The 19192-nt window shown below is 64.4% G+C and overlaps 1 protein-coding gene across 2 annotated transcripts in view; it reads right to left on the bottom strand.

Annotated features, from left to right (window-relative positions):
- The window catches only part of LGR6 (leucine rich repeat containing G protein-coupled receptor 6), a 75907-nt gene that overhangs the window by 55707 nt on the left and 1008 nt on the right, over nt 1–19192 (bottom strand). Inside the window, exons 1-3 of one of the 2 annotated variants that reach the window (XM_070473793.1) lie at nt 6192–6323; nt 4361–4432; nt 1892–1963 (exon numbers count right to left, since the gene is read on the bottom strand). In XM_070473793.1, the coding sequence (XP_070329894.1) occupies nt 1892–1963; nt 4361–4422 (134 nt within the window). In that variant the 5' untranslated portion in view covers nt 4423–4432; nt 6192–6323. Of the gene's footprint in view, nt 1–1891; nt 1964–4360; nt 4433–6191; nt 6324–19192 lie in introns of those variants that run through there. The other variant, XM_020881977.2, reaches the window with a different exon arrangement.

Here is a 19192-nt window from a genome sequence, read left to right as displayed (position 1 = left end):
GGGTAAATGGGGACCCCAACTGGCCCCAGGCCCCAGAGTCATGCTGAGAACACTGTCAGAAAGCCACTCCAGAGCCCTGGGGCCCTGGGCAAGGGGCTCACTTGCCCAGCTCTAAGCGGGGCCTGGGTGGCCACTGCCTCTGGGGAGTCCTTCCCTGCTGGCCTCTGGGAGGTATGTGGGGGGAGGGGAGGTCAGGAAAGAGCTGGGGGCAGGAAGGTGCCCCCTCAGGCCTGCACACCTGCCCTTTCTACGCAGATGCAAGCGGAACCTCCACTCTGAGGGCGCTAACTAGGGTGCATTCCCCAACCCCTCCCACCCAGCCCCCCATCCCCAAAGCAGAGGAGGCCTGCAGGCAAAGAGCAGGCATGAAGGCTTTGGGTCAGGAGGGTCTTAGGGGTGCCATTGGGGGTCAGTGGCGGGCTGCCCTCGGGGGTCAGTGGCGGGCTGCCCTCAGCTCCAGCCGCTGCCCCTCCAGCCACCCAACCCGCTGGGCCAGAACCATGTCGAGGGGGCGGGACTGCAGCTTCGGGGAGGCTTTGATTAACTGCCTGAGGCAGGCGAGGAAGAAAGAGGCTCGTCCATAAGCTGGAGGCTTACACACGGGACTGAGTCTCATATTCTGAAGGCCCAGCAGATAGAGCCGGCTCTCCAATCTGGCCACAGGTCTGGGCCTGTCCCGGGCATGGACCACCACCCAGCAGGCCTCCCAGGCCATGTCTGGCTTGGGGGTGCCTCCCACCCGGGGGCAGCAGCACTGGGGCAGACAGATGGAGAGATGAGGCAGGGAGCACCGAGGGCCGGCGCTCCCGCCAAGAGGAGGGAGGCAGGGACAGGGGACCGAGGCGGTGCCTGCAGCCAGAGCAGGAGCAGGTCGGGAGGGGAGGGGCCAGGCCCCGAGGCAGGAGGGGGCTTAGGGCCCGAGGGCCATCGGACTACGTGGAGCGAGGAGGGCGCCTGGAGGTGGTGGGGCTGCTGACCAGCTGGGAGCAGGGGTCTCCCGGGCCGAGCGGACAGGGCCACCCACCCACAGACAACCTGGAGCAAACGAGAGACTCCTTTCTAGATGGGTGGAGCCCAGGACAGGCACAGGACGGGATTTTAGACCTTCTTACACCTCGGTGACCACCTTGTGCAAAGAAGGCCTGCAGGTCAAGGCGGGACTGCGGGGGCAGCAGGGCAGGGGGGCGGCTCACCGCTGCAGCGGGCTTCAGGCGCTCCGGGGTTGGTCCCCAGGATCTGCTTCGCCCCCAGCCCGGGGACAGGCCCTCCGAGGACCCTCCCCAACCTGCCCTCAGACCCCCTGCATCCCGTTCCCACTTCCTTTCACCCACACTCTCCCAGGGACGGGGCAGGGTGGACAAGGTGAGCCGGGGACTCGGGTCTCGGAGAGGGTGCCTCCACATCCCCTCCCTCAAGGGGGCTGTGGGGTCCTCTTTCATCCTCACGTTCCTCCTGCTTCAAGGACACAGATGCCTGGGAACTGGAGGCGGGGATTCCGCATGAGGCCAGAGACTAGGGCCAGGCAGGGTTCGAGGGGAAGGGCAGTTAAGAAAACCAGTGTGGAATCTTCTGCAGAAACAGTCCTACTCCTCCTGGCCTGAGAGGCCTGAACCTGCCCTGGACCCACGGGCCATGTTCACGGCACACCACCGGGAGGCGGTCACTTCCTGACACTGTGGCATAAGCATCAGGTGCCCTTAAACGTTTGTTTGCAAACCACAAACTTTCTTACCGACAAAGCAAAAGCAAAGACCTGGAAATAATTAAAGAGAAAAGTGAAGATAAGGAAATAAAGCAAGTCAGTGGCAAAGCAAGATGCAGGCTACCAAGTTTCCATTTGCCCAGAGTCCTCAAAGCTGAATCTCCACGTAATGTGGGACTTAAGACTTACAGGATTTTCAGGCTGCTGAGACCGGAGAACGCCTGTCCTGGGATGTGCGAGAGGCGGTTCCCGGAGAGGCGCCTGCAAACCGAGAGAAGGGCGTGTGATGCTGGCGGGGGGCTGGGCAGGGTGGTGGCCCCGTGTGAAAGTCCCGGGACGCAGGTGGGGAGGGTGGTGGTCGGACTGCCCTGCTACCTCACAGGGACCCCCACTTGCAGAGAAGGAAACCCGAGGCTCAGTTCACAGTGTGTGGTGTCTCCCAGACCTGATGATTTTCTGGGCCACGTCCACCCACAGCACAGACCTGCCCACCCACAGCCTGCCCTGTGCTGTTCTGTCAGCCGGGGAGCTCGATGTGTGGGTCTCCCTGAGCCACGGGATGTAGGAATGCATCTAACACTGTGGTCTAATCAAGCACTTCCACGTTTGTCACGGGTGACCACTGACTCTAAAAGTAGATGAGACGGACAACTCTTGACACACGTCCCCATCGGGGAGAGTCTGTAAGGTGCCTGGGGAACTCCAAAGTCCCCGTGGGCATTACCAGGACTCAGCTCCCAGAGGCCTGCTGACATGGGAGCTGGGCTGACACAGCTCAGAAGCTGGACTTTTTTAACCTCTCTACTGAGCGTCTCTATTTGACATTTATTGTTTTTGCTTTCATTTTGCTTAATTTTATTATTTTATTTCATCTTATTTCACTTTATTTCATCTTATTTTATTTCACTTTATTTCACTATTTCATTTCACTTTATTTCATTTTATTTCACTTTATTTGGTTCTTTTTCATCTTTATCGCAGAATGCGGGATCTTCATTTTGCAGCATGCGGGCTTCTCTCAAAACTTACTGCTTCAAAAAAGGTGCTGTGATCTTTGGGGTCTCCACACTTGGGTTCCTTAGGAGGGCATTTTTGCTTGAAAATGGGCCAAGCCCCTCAGGGAGTGGAGGACAGAGGACCAGCCCCGGCTCAGGCTGTACCCATCACCAGCCCGACTCTGTGGCCCCTGTCCTGCCATTCATGCTCACCAGGCGGACCCCCTCCGCGACCTGGCTCTGTCCCTTCCCTTGAGAACTGCCCACAGTTCCTCCGAGAGGCCTCTCCCCGCTCCGGGCCAACGTCCTGACACCAAGAGCCGGCGTCACACTCGGTGCTGCTCGTGGGCTGGGGCAGGGCCCAGTGGGGAGGGCTGTGCGGGAGGAGAGGGCTTGGGGTAGAGGTGGAGCGGTGAGTGTGTTTGGAACCAGGAGCCTGTGACCTGAGAGTTTAAGCGAAACCAGCAGAACCCCAAGATTGATGGTGGTGCCCAACAAGAACCAGAGGGCTGGGGTGCCAGGGATCAGGCAAGGAGGAGGGCAGGGTGGGAAGAGGGTGGCCTGGCTGCCCCGAGGAGACACGAGGCGCTCGGGCCGAGGAGCGGACTCACTCATGCATGTCACTAGAGTGTCAGACCAGCCTGCAGGCTTCCAGGCTGTGGGAAGGGATCAACCAGACAGGGCTTCCTGGGGGAAGTGGGCCTTGCGTTGGCCCTGATGAGAGTAGAGAGACAGTGGGCCTGCTGGGCTGGAGGGGAACTGGCCCCAGTGCAGGAGGGCACCAGGGGCGGGCTGCCACGGAGCTCAGCTGGCTGGGGGGCTCGGGCCCGGTAAGCGAGGGTCCTGGAAGCGACTCTTCTGGGTCCTGGGGGACCAGAGAAGGCTCGTGAGCTGGTGAGACCATCCGCAACGGGCAGTGTGTGTCAGAGAGGGAGCAGGGGTTTGTCCTTACGCGCTGGGGCAGCCCCAGCGGGGAGACGTCCAGGGCAGTGGCGGCAGTGGGAATGGAGACGAGGGGGCACTCACTGTGGAGGAAGGACCACCGGGACAGGGGAGTGGGCAGGGCCAGGCCCGCGGGACAAGGGCAGGTCAGGACGGCCCCAGGAAAGGGGGTCCCCTGGTGGCTCAGCTGGTAACAATCCACCGACCGCGCGGGAGACCTGGGTTCGATCCCCGGGTTGGGAAGATTCGCTGGAGAAGGAATAGCCTACCAACTCCAGTATTCCTGGGCTTCCCTTGTGGCTCAGCTGTTAAAAGAATTCACCTGCCATCTGGGAGACCTGGGTTCGATCCCTGGGTTGGGAAGATCCCCTGGAGAAGGGAAAGGCTACCCACTCCAGTATTCTGGAGAATTCCATGGACTGTATAGTTCATAGGGTCACAAAGAGTCAGACACAACTGAGCGACTTTCACTTTTACTTTCAAGGAAAGAAGTGTTGACAGAAAGCTGGTCGGCTTCAGGGAGGTGGACGCTCACGTCCGAGTTCCTATGTCCACGCTGCCCCCCCTCAGGCCCACGCCTCAGCAGGTGGCGCTGACCCCCTCTCAGAACAGCTCCTTCTGCCGGACTCCCCCTCCCCCGGGAAGCCCAGTGCCCTGGTGTCAGAGGTCACAGTACCCCCTCCAGCCCTCCCCTCCAGCCCCGACCAAGGCCTCTACTCACAGCTCCTCCAGGAAGCGCAGGCGGCGGAAGACGCCAGGCCAGAGCTCTGTGAGGTTGTTCATGCTCAGGTCTCTGCAAGAGAGAAGCAGGCGGATGAGTGGACCGGTGGTGGGCATGGCCCCCGGGCCCCGTGCGGTGCTCCCCGAGGCGCCTTCCTCCTGTGTCCCGCCCCCCAGTGGGATGGGCCATGATGAGGACCGAGGAAGCTGACCCCCAACAGGGACGAGCCAGAGAAAAGTTCACAGAATGTTAGAGCAGGATGGGGCTACTCAACACGCAGGACCCCTTGTGGACATTTTATCAGAGACCCCAAAGGCCCCTGGGACCATCCCCAGACGGGCCAGCGGGATTCCACGGCCCTCTAGGCCTGCATTCTCTCTCTGCTGCTGTCCCCTCACTGCAGCCCCAGGCTCCTTCTCCTCTTCTCCATCTAGAGGGCCTGGCCCCTGGCACATCTCAGGGGACACGGGGTCCTGCCAAGTCCCACCTAGACTAGCTACCCTCCCACATTATGAGAGGCCCTGAGGGTGGCTTCCGCGCCACACCTCCAAGGTACCCTGAACACAGAGGATCACGGCAGAACAGCCAGCATCTGCTGGAGGTCCACTGTGTGTCCAGCGCCAGTCACCCTTTATCCAAACAATCCCACTGAATTCTCCCACTGAATATCCCAAGGTGGATACCAATGCTGCTTCCCCTTTACACTTGAGAAAGCACAGGAAAGAGTGCTGAAGTCAACTCTCTCCTTGACTTTCCCACCAGACTGAGGGCTCTTAACTACTCTCTCAGTCACCTCATCCATAAAAATGGGGAAACGCCCCCAAACTCCTAGGGTCCTTGTACGGATTAAGTGAGCCAGTGCCTACAGACTGCCTGCCAGACCGTGCACAGTATTTCCTCCACCTCCTGTCCCTCAGTGACCAGTGGGCAAGAGCCCCCCAGTCTTGGGGGCGGGCCCGGCCCCAGCATTTTCCTTCACGTGTGCGTCTCACTCTTGGGATCCTCAAACCCCAAAGGCAGCCACTGGCCTCTGTCAGCTCCCTCCTCCCAGGGATGCACTTTCACCACAAACCCCAGGGTCTCCATTTCCTGCAATAAATGCCTGTGCTGAGGTGTGGGCTGGACACTGGGTGTGGGGCAGGGGCTGGGGAGCCAGCCCCGACCCATGAAAAGCTGTTGAGGAGCAGCGTTTTATACCTGGTAAAGCCTGAGAAAGGAAGCGCTCCGTGCGGGCAGAGGTGAGGCCCTGGCGAGCTGCCTCCCGCCGCACCCGAGGCTTCCACGACGGGGGCGGCGGCCACAGAGCCGCGGGGCGCGCAGGGCAGCGGCGGGAGCGGAAGGCGCGGCCCAGAAGCCCAGGCACAGAGCCTTCTGCGGGTCCCGGGCCGGTGCACCGTCAGCCCGGCGGGAAGAGCCGAGGAGCCGCGCGCCCGAGCGCCTCCGGACGTGCCTCCAAACGGGCTCGCGGGGTGTTTGACTCAGGCCTCGTCACTCAGCCGTCGCCCCGGGGGCCGCACCTCCGCGGCTCTGATGTGGCTCCAGCCCCCCCGCCCCTCGCCCCCGGGCCCGTCCTGAGAGCGGCCTCATTGTTCTCCCCAGGAGGAGCGGCCCGCCCCGCGCCCGCGCCCGCCCGCATCCTGCCGGGACAGCGCCCAGACCAGCTGCAGGGCTCCGGGAGGCCGGTGCCAAGGAAGGGGCGGGGGAAGCGGAGAGCTGTGTGGCGGCTATGGGGGCGTGTGAGCCGCCGGCACGCGCGATCCGCGGGGCTCCGGGCGCGTGTTTGTGCACATGCACTGCCTCCAAGTCCGCGCTCTCCAAGTACCCGCCTTACCACGACGGAAACCCTCCGGGGGACGCTGAGCGAGCGAGGGGGCTCCGACCCGGCTGGGAGAGCGCAGGCTGCTCTGAGGCCGCTCGGGGCCCAGCTCGTGGGCAGACTGAACACCGACGCCCGGCCGCGAACACCACTGCAGCGCGGCTGCTCTAGCGCGCGCGCACGCAGCACACGCATGCGTGCACGGCTCCCAGGATGTGCTTTACTCGGAAGCACAGGTTTGCTTGAAGCCTGAACCCTCTGGCCGCGCCGCACCGCGTTCCCGCGCCCTGGGCCCTGCCCACTTCTCTCAGCTCGACAGCAGGGGCGAGGCTGGGTGTCACCCGCCTTGGGGCCTTTCCCCAGCAGCCCTCGGGGCCTTCTCTGCGCCTGGCTGGACTCGCCCGGGGCAGGGCCGGGAGAGGGTCGACGGGTGAGCCTGGCAGCCTGCGCACAGGCGCGTTCTCTGCGCTGGACCCTGGGTGCCCCGGACCACCGGGGAAGCCGGGAGAGGCAGCGTCGCCGTGAGACCAGAAGGAGCCGGGGACTCAGGGGCAGAGAGAGCAGCAGGACCCGAAACTAGGCCGGGTAGGGGTAGTAGGAGGCCCGCCGCCGGGGTCATCAGGCCGACATCCGAGGGCCCTGCGGGACTTGTTCAGTGTGCGTTTTTCCTGTGAGCGGACGACCTGGTCCTGCGAGGCGGGCCTGGGAGGACTGTCCACACCGGGGGGAGAGGCCTGGACGCAGGGCCCATCTCTGCAGTCAAGTAGAGGGCGGCCGGAGTGACCAGGAGATGAGTCCCTGTCCCCCGGCGGTGTCCCCCGGCTGCCTCCTCTGAGAGGCCCTCCCCAGAGCTGAGCAGCGTCCTGCGTCCCCGCTTTCTCAGGCTCCTGCGGGGGCGTTAGCTGGGCTCTTGCCCTGTTCCTGGCACTGCCCTACTCACCAGCAGCCAGCTGCGCAGACCAGCCTCGCACCTCTGCGGCAGCCTCCCTCTTCCCCTATGTGAGACGGGGGTCCAGCCGAGTGAGCACCACAGACAGGAGTCAGTAAACACACCGGTTAGTAAAGCGCAGGGCCCGCTCAGCAGGCCGTCTTCTTAGCATCCTCTCTGCACGAATCATGATACCCAGGGCACGATACCCGTGACCCCGGCTCCTGCTTGGCCTCCAGGCCTGGGGCGCCTGGCACACAGGCTGCAGCACACACAGTGAAGGAGCCCAGCCTGGCCCCACTGTCACTGGAGGCTCCAAACCAGCCGACGCAGAGTTGTCTCGGAGTTCTGCACGTTTCCCAACAAGGGTATGACTCCAGCCAGGGAAAGAGCTCCAGCCATCACACACAGTACAGCACAACCTCAGGCTCTCTGGCTTTGCACAAACTCCCGTGTGAGAACAACGCTGTGTTTCTAAACAAAAGGGCTATTGCTTCATTCTGCCCTGTCTTGGCTCCCTTGTTTGTAACACAGCTCCTCAGCTAGGGTTCGAGGAGGAAGTGGGCGGCCAGGGGTGGGAAGACAGATGCTGATGGGGAGCGCTGGCATCTGACCTAGAGGTCAATGGGGGGGGGGGGTCCCTGTGGTTTCCAAGCCAAGACAAGGCTCGTGCATGCCAAAAGGAACTGGGGAGAGACAGGAAACCCAGAGGGTCATCAGCTGACCCAGTTAATTCAGGTGGCCAGGAGGGACAAAGCCAGGGAAGGAGACATTCCTAAAAGCCAGGTGAGAGGGGAGAAAGTAGATTTTAGCCCTGGATTGTAAGGCCACGGAAGTCAGGGAATGGCTCTCACTTTGTCTCCTCCAAGCGACAGCAGATGCCGGAGATGTGCCTCCTGCTCAAGAATGCTACATTTGGAAATCGAGGTTTGGCACCAACTCCAGGCCAAACCCTTATTTCCACCTCTTCTTGGAAAAGGAAAAGTGGTGGCTAGACCAGCAAGAGAGGGTGCGGGTGCCTGGGTGAGGGGTAGCCTTGGAGGTGGAGAGGGTCCCAGGCTGACCTGACCCTCAGCCCTGCGGGAGCCCCTATGTGGGGGAGCCAGGCTGTCCCAGGCTCAGGGGACATGGCTGCTCTGCTGGGCAAAGTGATCCAGCTGGGTGGTCCCAGGGCCTCTGCCCAGTCAGAGGTGCTTCCCTGCCCCAGTGGCCAGTGCTGACGCCCTGGGCCTCCCTGCACTGAGCCTGGAACAGGCGAGGGCTCTGCAAAGAACAGTCAGGACAGGCCACCTGGGTGTCTGCTTCCCCTGTGTGGGCCACCCACACACAGAGGTCAGAGGGACGCCATGGGCCCACTCAGGGTAGCCGCACGCAGCCCAGGAGGGTGGAGGGCCCTTCCGCCGAGATGGTTCAGACCTCCACCGCCTGCACTGACTGTTCACACTTCAGGTCATTAAAATTAAATCAGAGTGAAAATCCAGTGCCTTGTCTCCACGGGCCACACGTGGCTAGCAGTTGCCACACTGGACGGAGCAGACATAGGGCGTGTCCTCGGTGTCCTGTCGGAGGTCCTGGGATGGCCCTGCCGTCAGCCCCTTTCCCTCCCATCTCTGCCCCTGCCGGCTGCGTGACTCGCCACCGCCTGCCTAGGAAAGCACACCCTGTAAACAGCCCCGTACCCACGCAGCCGCCCACTGTAGCCCAGCACACAGGCCCCCTCGTGCAGGGTGCCTCCCGCCCCAGCCGCTCGGCACCCTCCAGCCTGTAAAGCACCTGCAGTGTATCAGGCCCGCGCCACGTGCTGAAGCTGCCGCTCCAGCAGTGTGGGACCCCCTCAGAGCCCAGTCGGGTGGCACAGTGACACGAGCGGGCAGTTGCAAGGGCTGGGAGCTGCGCTGACCCCTTCGGGCTCAGCAGACTGTCACCCCCTGTGGTGCAGGCCTCCCCAAACGGTGGCTGCCAGGGCAGCCTCATCACACACGCAGCGTCCACGCAGCGGTGGGTGCTCCCTAGGCAGCCCTGACCAGGACTGATCGGAGCCAAGGGTCCTCTCAGGGGCCCCCCTCGTTCCGGCCCATCTCGGTGCGCCCCGCTCAGCAGCACTGCCCTCCAGCCCCGCCCTGACCTTGCCTCTGCCCGTCTCGAGGCGTGAGGCGGGAACCTGTCCTCCCTGTGGGTCCGGAGCCCCTCAGAGAGGGGGCGGGGGCGTTCCATCAGGTCAGAGCTCCTCCAGGGCGCCCGAGAGAGGGGGTGGGGTGCAGGGGCAGAGGGCAGGCCTAGGGCCGGGCAGCCCCCCGGCTCAGCTGGGAGGCAGCGCGCTCTGTGTGCGGAGCAGACCGCAGCCTTGGGCCCCGCTTGTGGAGCTGGAGCACTGGCTCCAGTTGCACTTTGTCACATTGACACAGGCGGCTGTGTCCGGAGGAAGCAGGAGAGGCCCTGTATTCAGAGTCCCCCGACCCCCGCCTCCCAGCTGGATGCCTTCCTCTTGCATCACTGTCCCAGTGACGCTGTCCAAGCAGCTGCCCTGGCCGCCCCTGTCCATCCCGGCCGGATGGTTCTCTAGCCTAAGCTCGAGTCTGATAGGAAACGGGATGCTGGACTCAGAGCACCAAGAGCCACTTCTGCAGGGAGGGACCGTCGTGCAGATGTGGATCAGAGCAGGGACCCTCCAAGGCCACCCTCAAGGCCCCTGCCGCGCAGGTGCCATCTGGGGGTGTTTGTACAGCCTTGGCCTCCTTTCTTCAGGCCGGGAGAGAAGTTCTTTATTCCTTTTCAGTGCAGAAAGGAAGACTCGGAAATATCAAGTTACTGCCAGTCTAGTCACAGTAAGAGGCTTGGTTCTGCTGAGCCCAGCCAGGCCCGCGCCTGCCCCGGCTGGCTGCCGGAGGCTCAAAGGCACACGGTGGGGGCGGCGGCTGGGAACAAAGGAGGGATTGGGCCTCTGGGTCCCGCTCGCCCGGCTGCCAGGACCGGTGGAACTTTCCAGAGCCCAGCCCTGCTGTCTCTCCCCGGGAGGTCCTGCCCGCCCGCAGAGCCTCTCCTGTCCTTCCGCCCAGCGTCCCCAGCCTCAGTCCCCGAGCCTGGCCCGGTGGATCCCACCGCGTCCTGTGTGGGTTGACGCCTGTGCGCCACCTTCGTCCCCCCAGAGGGCCTCTGACCACCCGCCCCCTCCCAGCTCCCGTCTGGGCCACAGGCTGGGGAGACTAGCTGTCAACTAGCAGCCCACGGAGGAAGGGGCCCAGCCAGACGGGCCGTCTCCCGAGGGGGCCGCAGTCTGTGGGCTCCGGGACGCTGGGTCTGCCCTTGGCCTGTCTGCTTCCAGGTGCTTGATGTGGACGAGCTACGTTTCCTCCCTGTGTCTGAATTTCTGCACCGACAACTGTCACACAACAGCTCCTCTTCCGGGAGTCATGGGGGGATCAGCCCTGCCCACTGGTGCCCAGCATCCCACCCTCGGCTGCCCTCACCCCCGAGCCCTCATCCAGAGGAGCTGCTCTGTGGGTTACTACTGGGGACGCGGGAGGGTGCTCTGGGCCTGCCCTGCCCTCAGGAGCCACCAGCTGCCACTGCAGCCTCCAGAGAGTGCCGCCTGCCTCATCCCTCATCTTCCCACCTTTGATCTTCTGATCTCTGGCCATGGTTCCCCAGCCAAAAGCACTTGTGGCTCCTGGCTGCTCCAAGGAGAGCAAACAGGTGGGCACCCCTGTCCCCTGGGCTTCCTTCTTCCCTGTGCTGTGGGCGTAGCCAGGACTCCTGCAGAAGCCCTGGGACCAAGAAATAGCCTGGTCCCTAGGGAGGGGGCTGTCTGGAGGGAAAGGGGGCATGGGAAAGGGCTGACTACTGGGCCGCCACTGGGCATGGTGCCCTGGGCCAGACAGACTGGAAGGCTGCCATTGGCCTCGTCCCTTGCTCTGGCACCTCACGTGCAGAGCTGAGCCGAGCTTTGGAGGTGTGTGTGCACACACGAGAGGAAGCGGGCACAGAAGGGGGGTGTGCACACCCTGCCCTCAGGAAGCCACACACGTTCAGACCCCAGGCACAGCTGACATCAGTGCTGGAGGAACCCCATGCCTGGGGACCAGGACACAGGCAGGGAGGGCTTCCTGGAGGAAGGCCATGAAGGGCAGGGTAGCCCTGAGAGAGCGGCCTGGCTGAGAGCGTGGCTGAGGCGCCACCAGGGCAGCCGGGCAGCCGCAGAGACGCTGCCGTGGGCTGAGCGGCGGTCTTCAGAGACGTGCGGGGGTCCTGATCCCCAGGACCTGTGGGAAAGGGTCTTCCCCGTGAAAGTAAGTGAAGCATCTGATGTGGAGGAGCCTCTGGGTGGGCCCGGAGTGCAGGTGCCGCAGAGGAGACACAGACACACACGGAGATGGGCAGTGGCTGGAGTGATGGGGTCCTGGGCCCGGGAGACAGCAGCCCCAGGAGGTAAGGACGAGGCCCCGCGGACACCGCCCGGCTCGGGGCGCGGTGACAGGAGCCCGGCATGATGCGGGGAGCACTCGGATGGGCCTCGCACACTCCACACCCTCCCGTCCTCCCCACCGCAGGGAGCGCCCTCCTGACACCCTGGACCACAGCCCCACCCAACCCCCTTCTGCCTGGAGCGGCCTCTAGGCTCTGCTGTGACCTGGCAGCTCTCCTGTGTGTCCATGTGTCCAGACCCCGGCCCAGAACGGCCCCAGCAGCCCCGTCCCCAATGCCCCAAACCGCAGGGTCTGTCCACTGCGCCCGTGTCTACCCGCGGTGAAGACCAGGCGGCCACGGGAGCCGGGCAGGTGGACCTTCAAACAGGGGTCCAGACACAGCCGTGCTCCGCCTACATCAAGGCCAAACGCAGGCGAGAGGGGCCGTGGCCGAGGCTGCCCCGGGGTTCAGGGGGAGCTGGTACCAGGGGGCGGCTGTTGCTACTCCGTTTCCTGGTCTGGGTGCTGGTTACCCAAGTGTACTCAGCGTGTGGAAATTTACCAGGAAACATTTGCCATAGGTACACTTTTCTGTGAGTACACTCCATGTAAACAAAAGTTAGTTTAAACAATCAGAGAGAGGGACTCATTCTGAAAGCCCTCCAGGAACCCAGCGCCGGCTGAGGGCTCCCACTGGATGTCCTGATGCCCAGCCTTTACCTCGTGGGGCTGAAGTAGGAAGTGTGTTTCTGTCTGTTCACCTTCATCTGTGTGTCCCCCGGCATACAGTAGGTGCTCAAAAAACACCTGCTGAGAGTTGCTACAGGGCCAAGGGCACGCTGTTCTGAGTCACCCCCAGAGGTCCCTGGCCATGGGTCCCAGCTCCCTGGGTGGTCCCAGGAGCCCCCGTGGGACGCACCCTCCCCTGTGCCTGACCCCACCTGGCACCTGCAGGGTGGTGCCCACTGACCCACAGCCCCCAACCTCCCCGGGCGCAAACAAGGACCTTCGGAGTCGGACACAGCACAGAATCGAAGACCAGAGCCCGCGGCCCCGGAGCCCTCTCTGCACCCACACTCCTGTCTCTGTTCCTTGGTCACGGGGTGGTCTCTTTTCTAAGAAGCAGTCAAGGAGGAGACGGACGGCTGATGCTCCTGAGCACCAGGGTTTACGGGGCAGACATCTCCCTCTCGCGAAACCCAAGCCCGGCCGCAGGCTGGCCAGCTGGCAGCTGAGTCCGGCTCCATCCTCACTGCGGCCGCGCGGGTGGACGCCACCCCTCGGGCCTGCAGGGGCGCCAGGCCACACTGCCCTGGGGTAGGAGGCTGCCTCCTGGCCCAGCCGGCTCTCAGGAGCGCTCCACACCACCTGTGTGTTCACTTACAGCCTTGCTCATCCCAGAGATGGCTTTGGGCTCCACGTAAAGGGCAACACCAGCCAGTTGGGAAACAGAGTGAATGGAAACGGCAGTCAGGACCCAGGAGGGAAGTTCCTGGAGGTAGAGCTGGGGTCCTAAATCAAGCTGCCACTTCCCTGGCTCCCTCCGAAGACGGCCCCCCAGAGTGGCAGGCTCCTCGCTCGAATGCCTTTCTTAACCGCATCCTCGCAGTAAATCAGAGGTGACCACGGGGCACCTTTTAAGTACGAATCAGGTCAAAGCAGCCCCCGGGCAGGGCTGGGGAAGGGTGGAGGACTGGCTGGCCTGCCAAGGGTCTGATTTATTCCACTGAGAAGCTCGAGGCTGGTTCTGGGCATGCTTAAAGTGCAGCCGTGGACCCAGCAGGTCTGGGGGGGGGTCTGAGCCCCCGCACCCAAACAGGTCCCCAGGGGACGGAGACTGCTGGTCCCGGTGTGTAGCAAAGGCTTCAGGATGTCCAAGGGCCTAAAGGGCGTAAATCACCCTACGCAACCCTCCTATTTTTTCAACCACTTTCTTGTTAAGTGTTGAGCAAACTGGCTCATGGAGACGTCCAGCTGCTGCCCGGCCTAGACAAAGAGGCCGGAGTAGGGGCCAGCGTGGGGGCCCCCTCCCCCCTCCAGCCCTGCCCCCCCCACACCATGGGGCCGTGAGGTATGGTGGGCTGGCTGCAGGCAGGCAGTGTGATGCTGGGAGTCCCACGAGGGGCAGCCCAGGCCCTCAGCCCCCTGAGCAGCAGCGTGGCCCTGGGGGATCCCGGGGACCGCCGGCACCTCCATCTCCAGCCTTCAGGGCCAACAGCGCAGGGAGAGCCGCCTCTCCCCTCCGCGCAGAGCTGGTGAGGGGTAGGAACTGGGGGTGTCGCAGCAGGAGGCCAGAGAGCGCCGGGGATCACACCCCTGCGGGGTCCACTCTGCCGCAGGTGGTGGGGTGAGGGACAGCCCCTCTGCCGTGGGGTACAGCCAAGTGGGCTGGGGGCCCCCGCAGGGTTTCAGGAGGCCCCCAGACCCACCCTTGAGCCGCCCCACAGCTCCAGCTGTCCTCAGCACCGACCCCACGCCCTCACCCCCAGCAGGGACCCGGCCCGCCACGCAGTGCCTCTGCACCCCACGCCAGTCTGGACCATGAGGCTGACACTTTCTGGCCAGTGGAGGCAGGGCAGGTGGGGGAGGGGGCGGCACCCTGGGCTTCGGGTTTCTGCAGAGGAGGCTGGCGGGAGCAGGGGAGGGTTCACGGGGTCGGTGAGGGGCTCGTTCTGGCTAGGCACACAGCCACGGGGTTGCTGGTGGTGGCCCTGGATCCCAGCTCTGGATTGCAGCCCCACGGGGGAGGCAGCACCTCTCAGGACCTGGCCCCTGTCTCAGCTCAGCCTCGCTCACGCCCCTTCCCCCTCCCCCATCTCCGCCCCCCACCCCCACCCCACAATCCACCGTCTCCGGGGACCCAGAACCAGCGGCCCAGCAGGAAAACAGGCCAAAGAGCAGAGGACTTCACAGCCTCTCAGCAAGTTGTGAGCAAAGACAGAATTCGAAGCGGGGGTGTCCTGATTCCAACCGCACTGAACACGGAGGAGCCCCACGCTGCAGACAGAGCTGGGGGAAGCGGTGGTCTTCCAGACCAAAGTGTGCATACCAAAGAAAGCTGCAGGTGGGGAGCCAGGAGGGGCGGGGGCCTAGCCGGCAGGGGCCGGTGGGCAAGGGGAGGCTGGGGCTCACACAGCAAGTCCCTGAATCCATCTTCCCCTTGTTTGTGGCGGAGAGCTGTCGAGGCGACACCACTGTCCAGGGACACTACTAAGTGGATACAATAAACTGGAGCAAATAAAAGCACACTGAGTGATCACCGTGGGTACCGTGTGTCAGACAGGACCTGTGACTCCCACTGCGCCCCTGAGAACGGCACCCGCCGCATCATTCATGGTCACTGTGATCCCAGGGACAGAAGCAGAGAGTCCAGGGTGCAGGCACAGAGGGGACGCGCTCATCCCACGACCACTGGGTGGGGAGTGGCAGCCTACGACGGCCCCTAAGGTGCGGGGCACGGCCAGGAGCTGGGCGGGGTGGCGGGGGGGGGGGGGCGGGCGGCCAGGTCACCGTGCCGCGCTGGGCGGGCGCCGAGCTGGGCGTGCGGAGTCGGCCCCAGGTGGCTGGGGGCCGGCGGCCTGTCCCCACTCCCTCCGGCTTTTGTCCGGGACAATGGTCCTCCCAGCCTGCCAGTCGGCATCCACCACAAAAGCAGGGGATTCGCTTACAGCCCTTCCTGGCTCGGTGCTCACAGCCCGGACACTCGATCCACCTCCTTCCCATCCCCAACACCACCAGGGTGCCGGGAGTGAGCTGGGGGAGGGGACCAGGACAAGTCCTGTCTGTGAGCGCCACTCACGCCACGCAGGGCGCCCACTGCAGGTGGAGGCCCGCCCCGCAGGGGCGTGTGTGTCTGTGTGTGTGTGTCTGTCTGTGTCTCTGTGTGTGCATCTCGTGTCTGTGAGTTTCTGCGTGTGTGTCTGTGCATGTGTGTGCCTGTGTGTGTCTGCGTGTGACTCTGTGTCTGAGTGTGTGACTCTGAGTGCCTGTGTGTGTCTGCGTGTGACTCTGTGTCTGAGTGTGTGACTCTGAGTGTGTGTGTGTGTCTGTGTGTGAGAAGGGAGGTGCCATGTGGACCCCTTGGCCCCACCACTCTCCACCCCTCTGGGATGCCACATGCCCTGGCTCTGAGCCTGGGACCACACAGACCCCTGACCCAGACGCCCCACGGCCGCCCGCCCCTCCAGCGCCCCCAGAGGCCTAGGGGGAGGGGAGAGGGCGGTGGACCTCCCAGAGCCCACCCTCTGGTCTCACCCCCACAAACCCCATCTGTGCCACGCGCCTGGCTCAGCTTCCCTCCCAGGACCCCGGAGGCCACATCTCGGGCACCGCGCTGGGCACCGCCTCCTCCAGACGGCCGGAGGACGGGAGCAGCAGGCGGGCCCGGCGGCGGGCGGTGCTGAGACCGGCCCTGCCTGCCGGACAGGCGCACCAGGCCTCCCTGCACACGGCAGCCGGGTGTGCGAGGGGCCCCTGCCTGGCCGGAAGCTGCCTGAGGAGGCCGGACAATCACCCCAGCTGCCCAGCACCACGCGCTGGCTTCTGTTTTTTGCTTTTTTTAACATGACCTGAGGAGGAAAAGGCAGAAAGCCCTTCTCTGGAAGGCCCGCCTCGGGGTGGGGGGGGGACGGGGGAGGCGATGAAGAGAACCCGAGGGTGAGTCCCCCTCCCCCAGGCCAGCCGTCCTCCTCCAGCCGCTGCCCGTTCAAATCTCCCGTCCACCAGCGGCCAGGGCTCCCCACCCCAGCACCTTCCCCGGCAGCCATCTGCCCACTGCTCCAGGCAGCTGCTCTCCCAGAGACACCGCACATCCACCCCCAGCAGGGCCACGGCGGGCTTGTGGCGAGGGGGAACCCCTGACTCTCCCCAAGGCGGGAAAGAAACAGGCTCTCAGGGACTGCTCGGCCTGGGGGTTTCAGGTGCCCGGCATCTGCCCGCCCCAGAGCCAGACCCCCGGGCCCTGCGAGGCGGGGTCACAGCAGTGGGAGGCAGGCAGCCCCCGTGTGGTGCGGGGCTTGCTCGCCCCCCATAAGGTGGGCCAGGCCGGTGCCTCCTCACGGTTCACACACAGTAGGGGCAGCCCCGTAGGGGCCGGTGCCCAGGTAGGTCCGCAGGCCCCGAGAACGGCCCAGTGTTTTCCCAAAGAAACTTCTGGACTTCCTGGGAGTGTGCAGAATGGGAAGTGTGGGCATTCCCCCTATGCAGTGGAGCTGGGAGGGAGGGCAGAAAGGAACAGGTGAGAGATGGGACCCGGGGGCAGGAGACAGGACCCGGGGGCAGGAAGCGGGACCGAGGGCCTCTGCCCAGGGGCTCCTGTCACGGGGCGGCAGCCCTACCCCCGCCACCCACTGCCTGGCGCCCGCCCGCTGGCATGGCTCGGGGGTCACAAGGGCAGCCCCCAGCTCTCCTCTGCACCATGCCCTCCTGCAGGTTCCAGAACAACTCTCTGCTCTCTGCCCAGGTTTGGCCTCTGGGGTGTTGTTCCCCTCGGAGACCTGTTCTCCTACGTCTGCGGGTGAGGCGAGCCTGAGCTGGTGTCAGCAGCTGGGAGCCACCCCCTTATCAGGGGACTAGTGAGCACACAGGGGCCCCCACCATAGGAGAGCCCCGAGTCAGTGAGTCCATTTCAGTTGGGCTCAAAAGCCTTGTCTTTTCCAGCTTGGGGGCACAGGGTGGGAATGTCTCCCGTCGCTGTCTCCTGCAGCTTCCCAAGGGGTCCGAGCCCAGTTGGGCGCCCAGAGCCCTGCTCCTGGGGACCGTCAGGGTCCTCAGAGACCCCCAGGTCTGTCCTGGGGCAGGAGAGCCTGCCCCTTGGCCCGCCCCAGTGCGCACTCAGGACCCGCTCATTCCACGGAACACGCTTCTTCGCAGAAGCTGGATCCTGCAGACCGCAGTCACCTGGAATCCTGGCCCTTCCTCCTGGAACGTCCCCGGGTGCCCAGCTCCTCCAGGTACCATGGGAGACCGGTCATTTCCTCCATCCCCCAGCGCCTGCCTGCCAGGAGCCCAAGAGCAAAGCAGGCTCGGGGAAGGCACTGCGCTGCGGTCCCCGGGCAGGGGGCTTGATGCTCATGGGGTTGGGGGGTTGGGGACGGGGTCGGAACACGGGCAGCACCTCGGGCCCCAGAGCCCAGACCCCAGAGCTCCCCCCTCACAGGCGGGTCTGCCGTCCTTCCTGGGCTCAGCAGGCCATTGGTGGTTGAGGCTTGAGAAAAACAAGACCCGCCGTCAACGTTGCACAGCAGACCCGACACGAGTGGCCCCCGGCTTGGCCCCTCCACCCAGCGGCGCCTCCCACCAGCCCTCCTGCCTGGGTGCTGTGCACAGGACCGCCTCGAACGAGCCACAGTCGGAAGCCGCGCGGGGCTGAGCTGCAGGCCATGAGCAGAGGGGCTGAGACAGGGCGCAGGCCGGGCAGGGCCTCCAGGCACCGCGTCCACCTGGCTCAGCCGGCGGGCATGATCCGCACAGAAGTGCTGCTGCAGGGGAGCCGGCAGGCAGAGGGCCCTCAGGGCGGGCCGGCACCCCCAGTCAGCCTTTCTTCTCCTCCACCAGCGCCCCACCCACCACTCCAGACATTTCCTCTTTATTTTGCCTGGGGCTGCCTCCGCCTCTCCTTTGAACTGGGGCGTGGGCTCCCCGACACGACACGCCCGCCCTCCTCCCGAGACTCCCGGCCTGCCCCCAGTGGCCCCTGGGGTCTCCCAGCCGTTGCTCCCGCCCACACACCGCAAGTCTCAGCGTCCCCACCTGCCAGGAGAAAGCTAAAGCCCGCCCAGGCCCCAGGGGCTCCTCGCAGCCCCCTGCGCCTACTCTCTGCCCTCTCAGCCTCCACCAGGCACGCACACGCACCCCACACCTCTCCACCCACCCCCTGCTAACCCCACACTTCCTCCTCCAGGAAGACCTCCTTGACGAACACTTCTTGGCTCTGGCCACCCTAATAACAACACTGCTAACAACAGGCTCTCCCCAGGGGCCAGGCACTGTGCCAGACACTTTAGGAACATTGCCTCAGTGAATCCAGACCACGTCCTTGTGAGCCAGGCCTGAGCGCAGTTCACAGGTAGGCAATGGGCCCAGGTCACCAGCTCAGATGACTCCAGCCCTGCTCTGCTGTGACCCCGCCTCCGACCCTTTTCCGCTGACCCCCCCCCCCCACCCGGCAGTGATGAATGACTCGGACTGCCCATCATCTTCCTTCCGTCAGGGTCAGGGGTCGTCACAGCAGCCCTCCAGTGAGTGGGGCCCAAGGAGGCAGGAAGCTGCCCGGTAAAGTCTTGAGCGCCTGACAAGTCCCGAGGGGCTGTCTTGCCTCCTGTCGGTGTCCGGGGTGGGGAGGGGGTGTGAGGGAGAGCGCGGGAGGGAAACTGCCCCTCGGGCCGTGGGGGGAGGAGGGGAGGTGGCCTCGAGGCGCTGGCCTCGGTCAGGACTCGGCTGCCCCGGGCTCGAGGTCCAGCCAGCTGTGAACTGGAGGTGGGGGGGAGTGGACAGGAGTCTCGCTAACATGGGGAGAAGGCGAGAGGTCAGATCAGGACACTTGGATGCACAGGGAACGGCCAGAGGGTGCCCTCGAAGACCCTAGAAGGAGCCGGAGCCTGAGCCGTAGGGGCGCCAAGGAGCCCCGGGTTCGAGAGGGCAGCCCACCGCTGCGGTGGGCAGAAGGGGGTGGAAACGAGGGCTGA

This window comes from Odocoileus virginianus, chromosome 11, assembly GCF_023699985.2.
Source record: "Odocoileus virginianus isolate 20LAN1187 ecotype Illinois chromosome 11, Ovbor_1.2, whole genome shotgun sequence".
NCBI classification, from domain to species: Eukaryota; Metazoa; Chordata; class Mammalia; order Artiodactyla; family Cervidae; genus Odocoileus; species Odocoileus virginianus.
The sequence above is the reverse complement of the archived record's forward strand: the minus strand, read 5'-3'. Positions and strand labels throughout refer to the sequence as shown.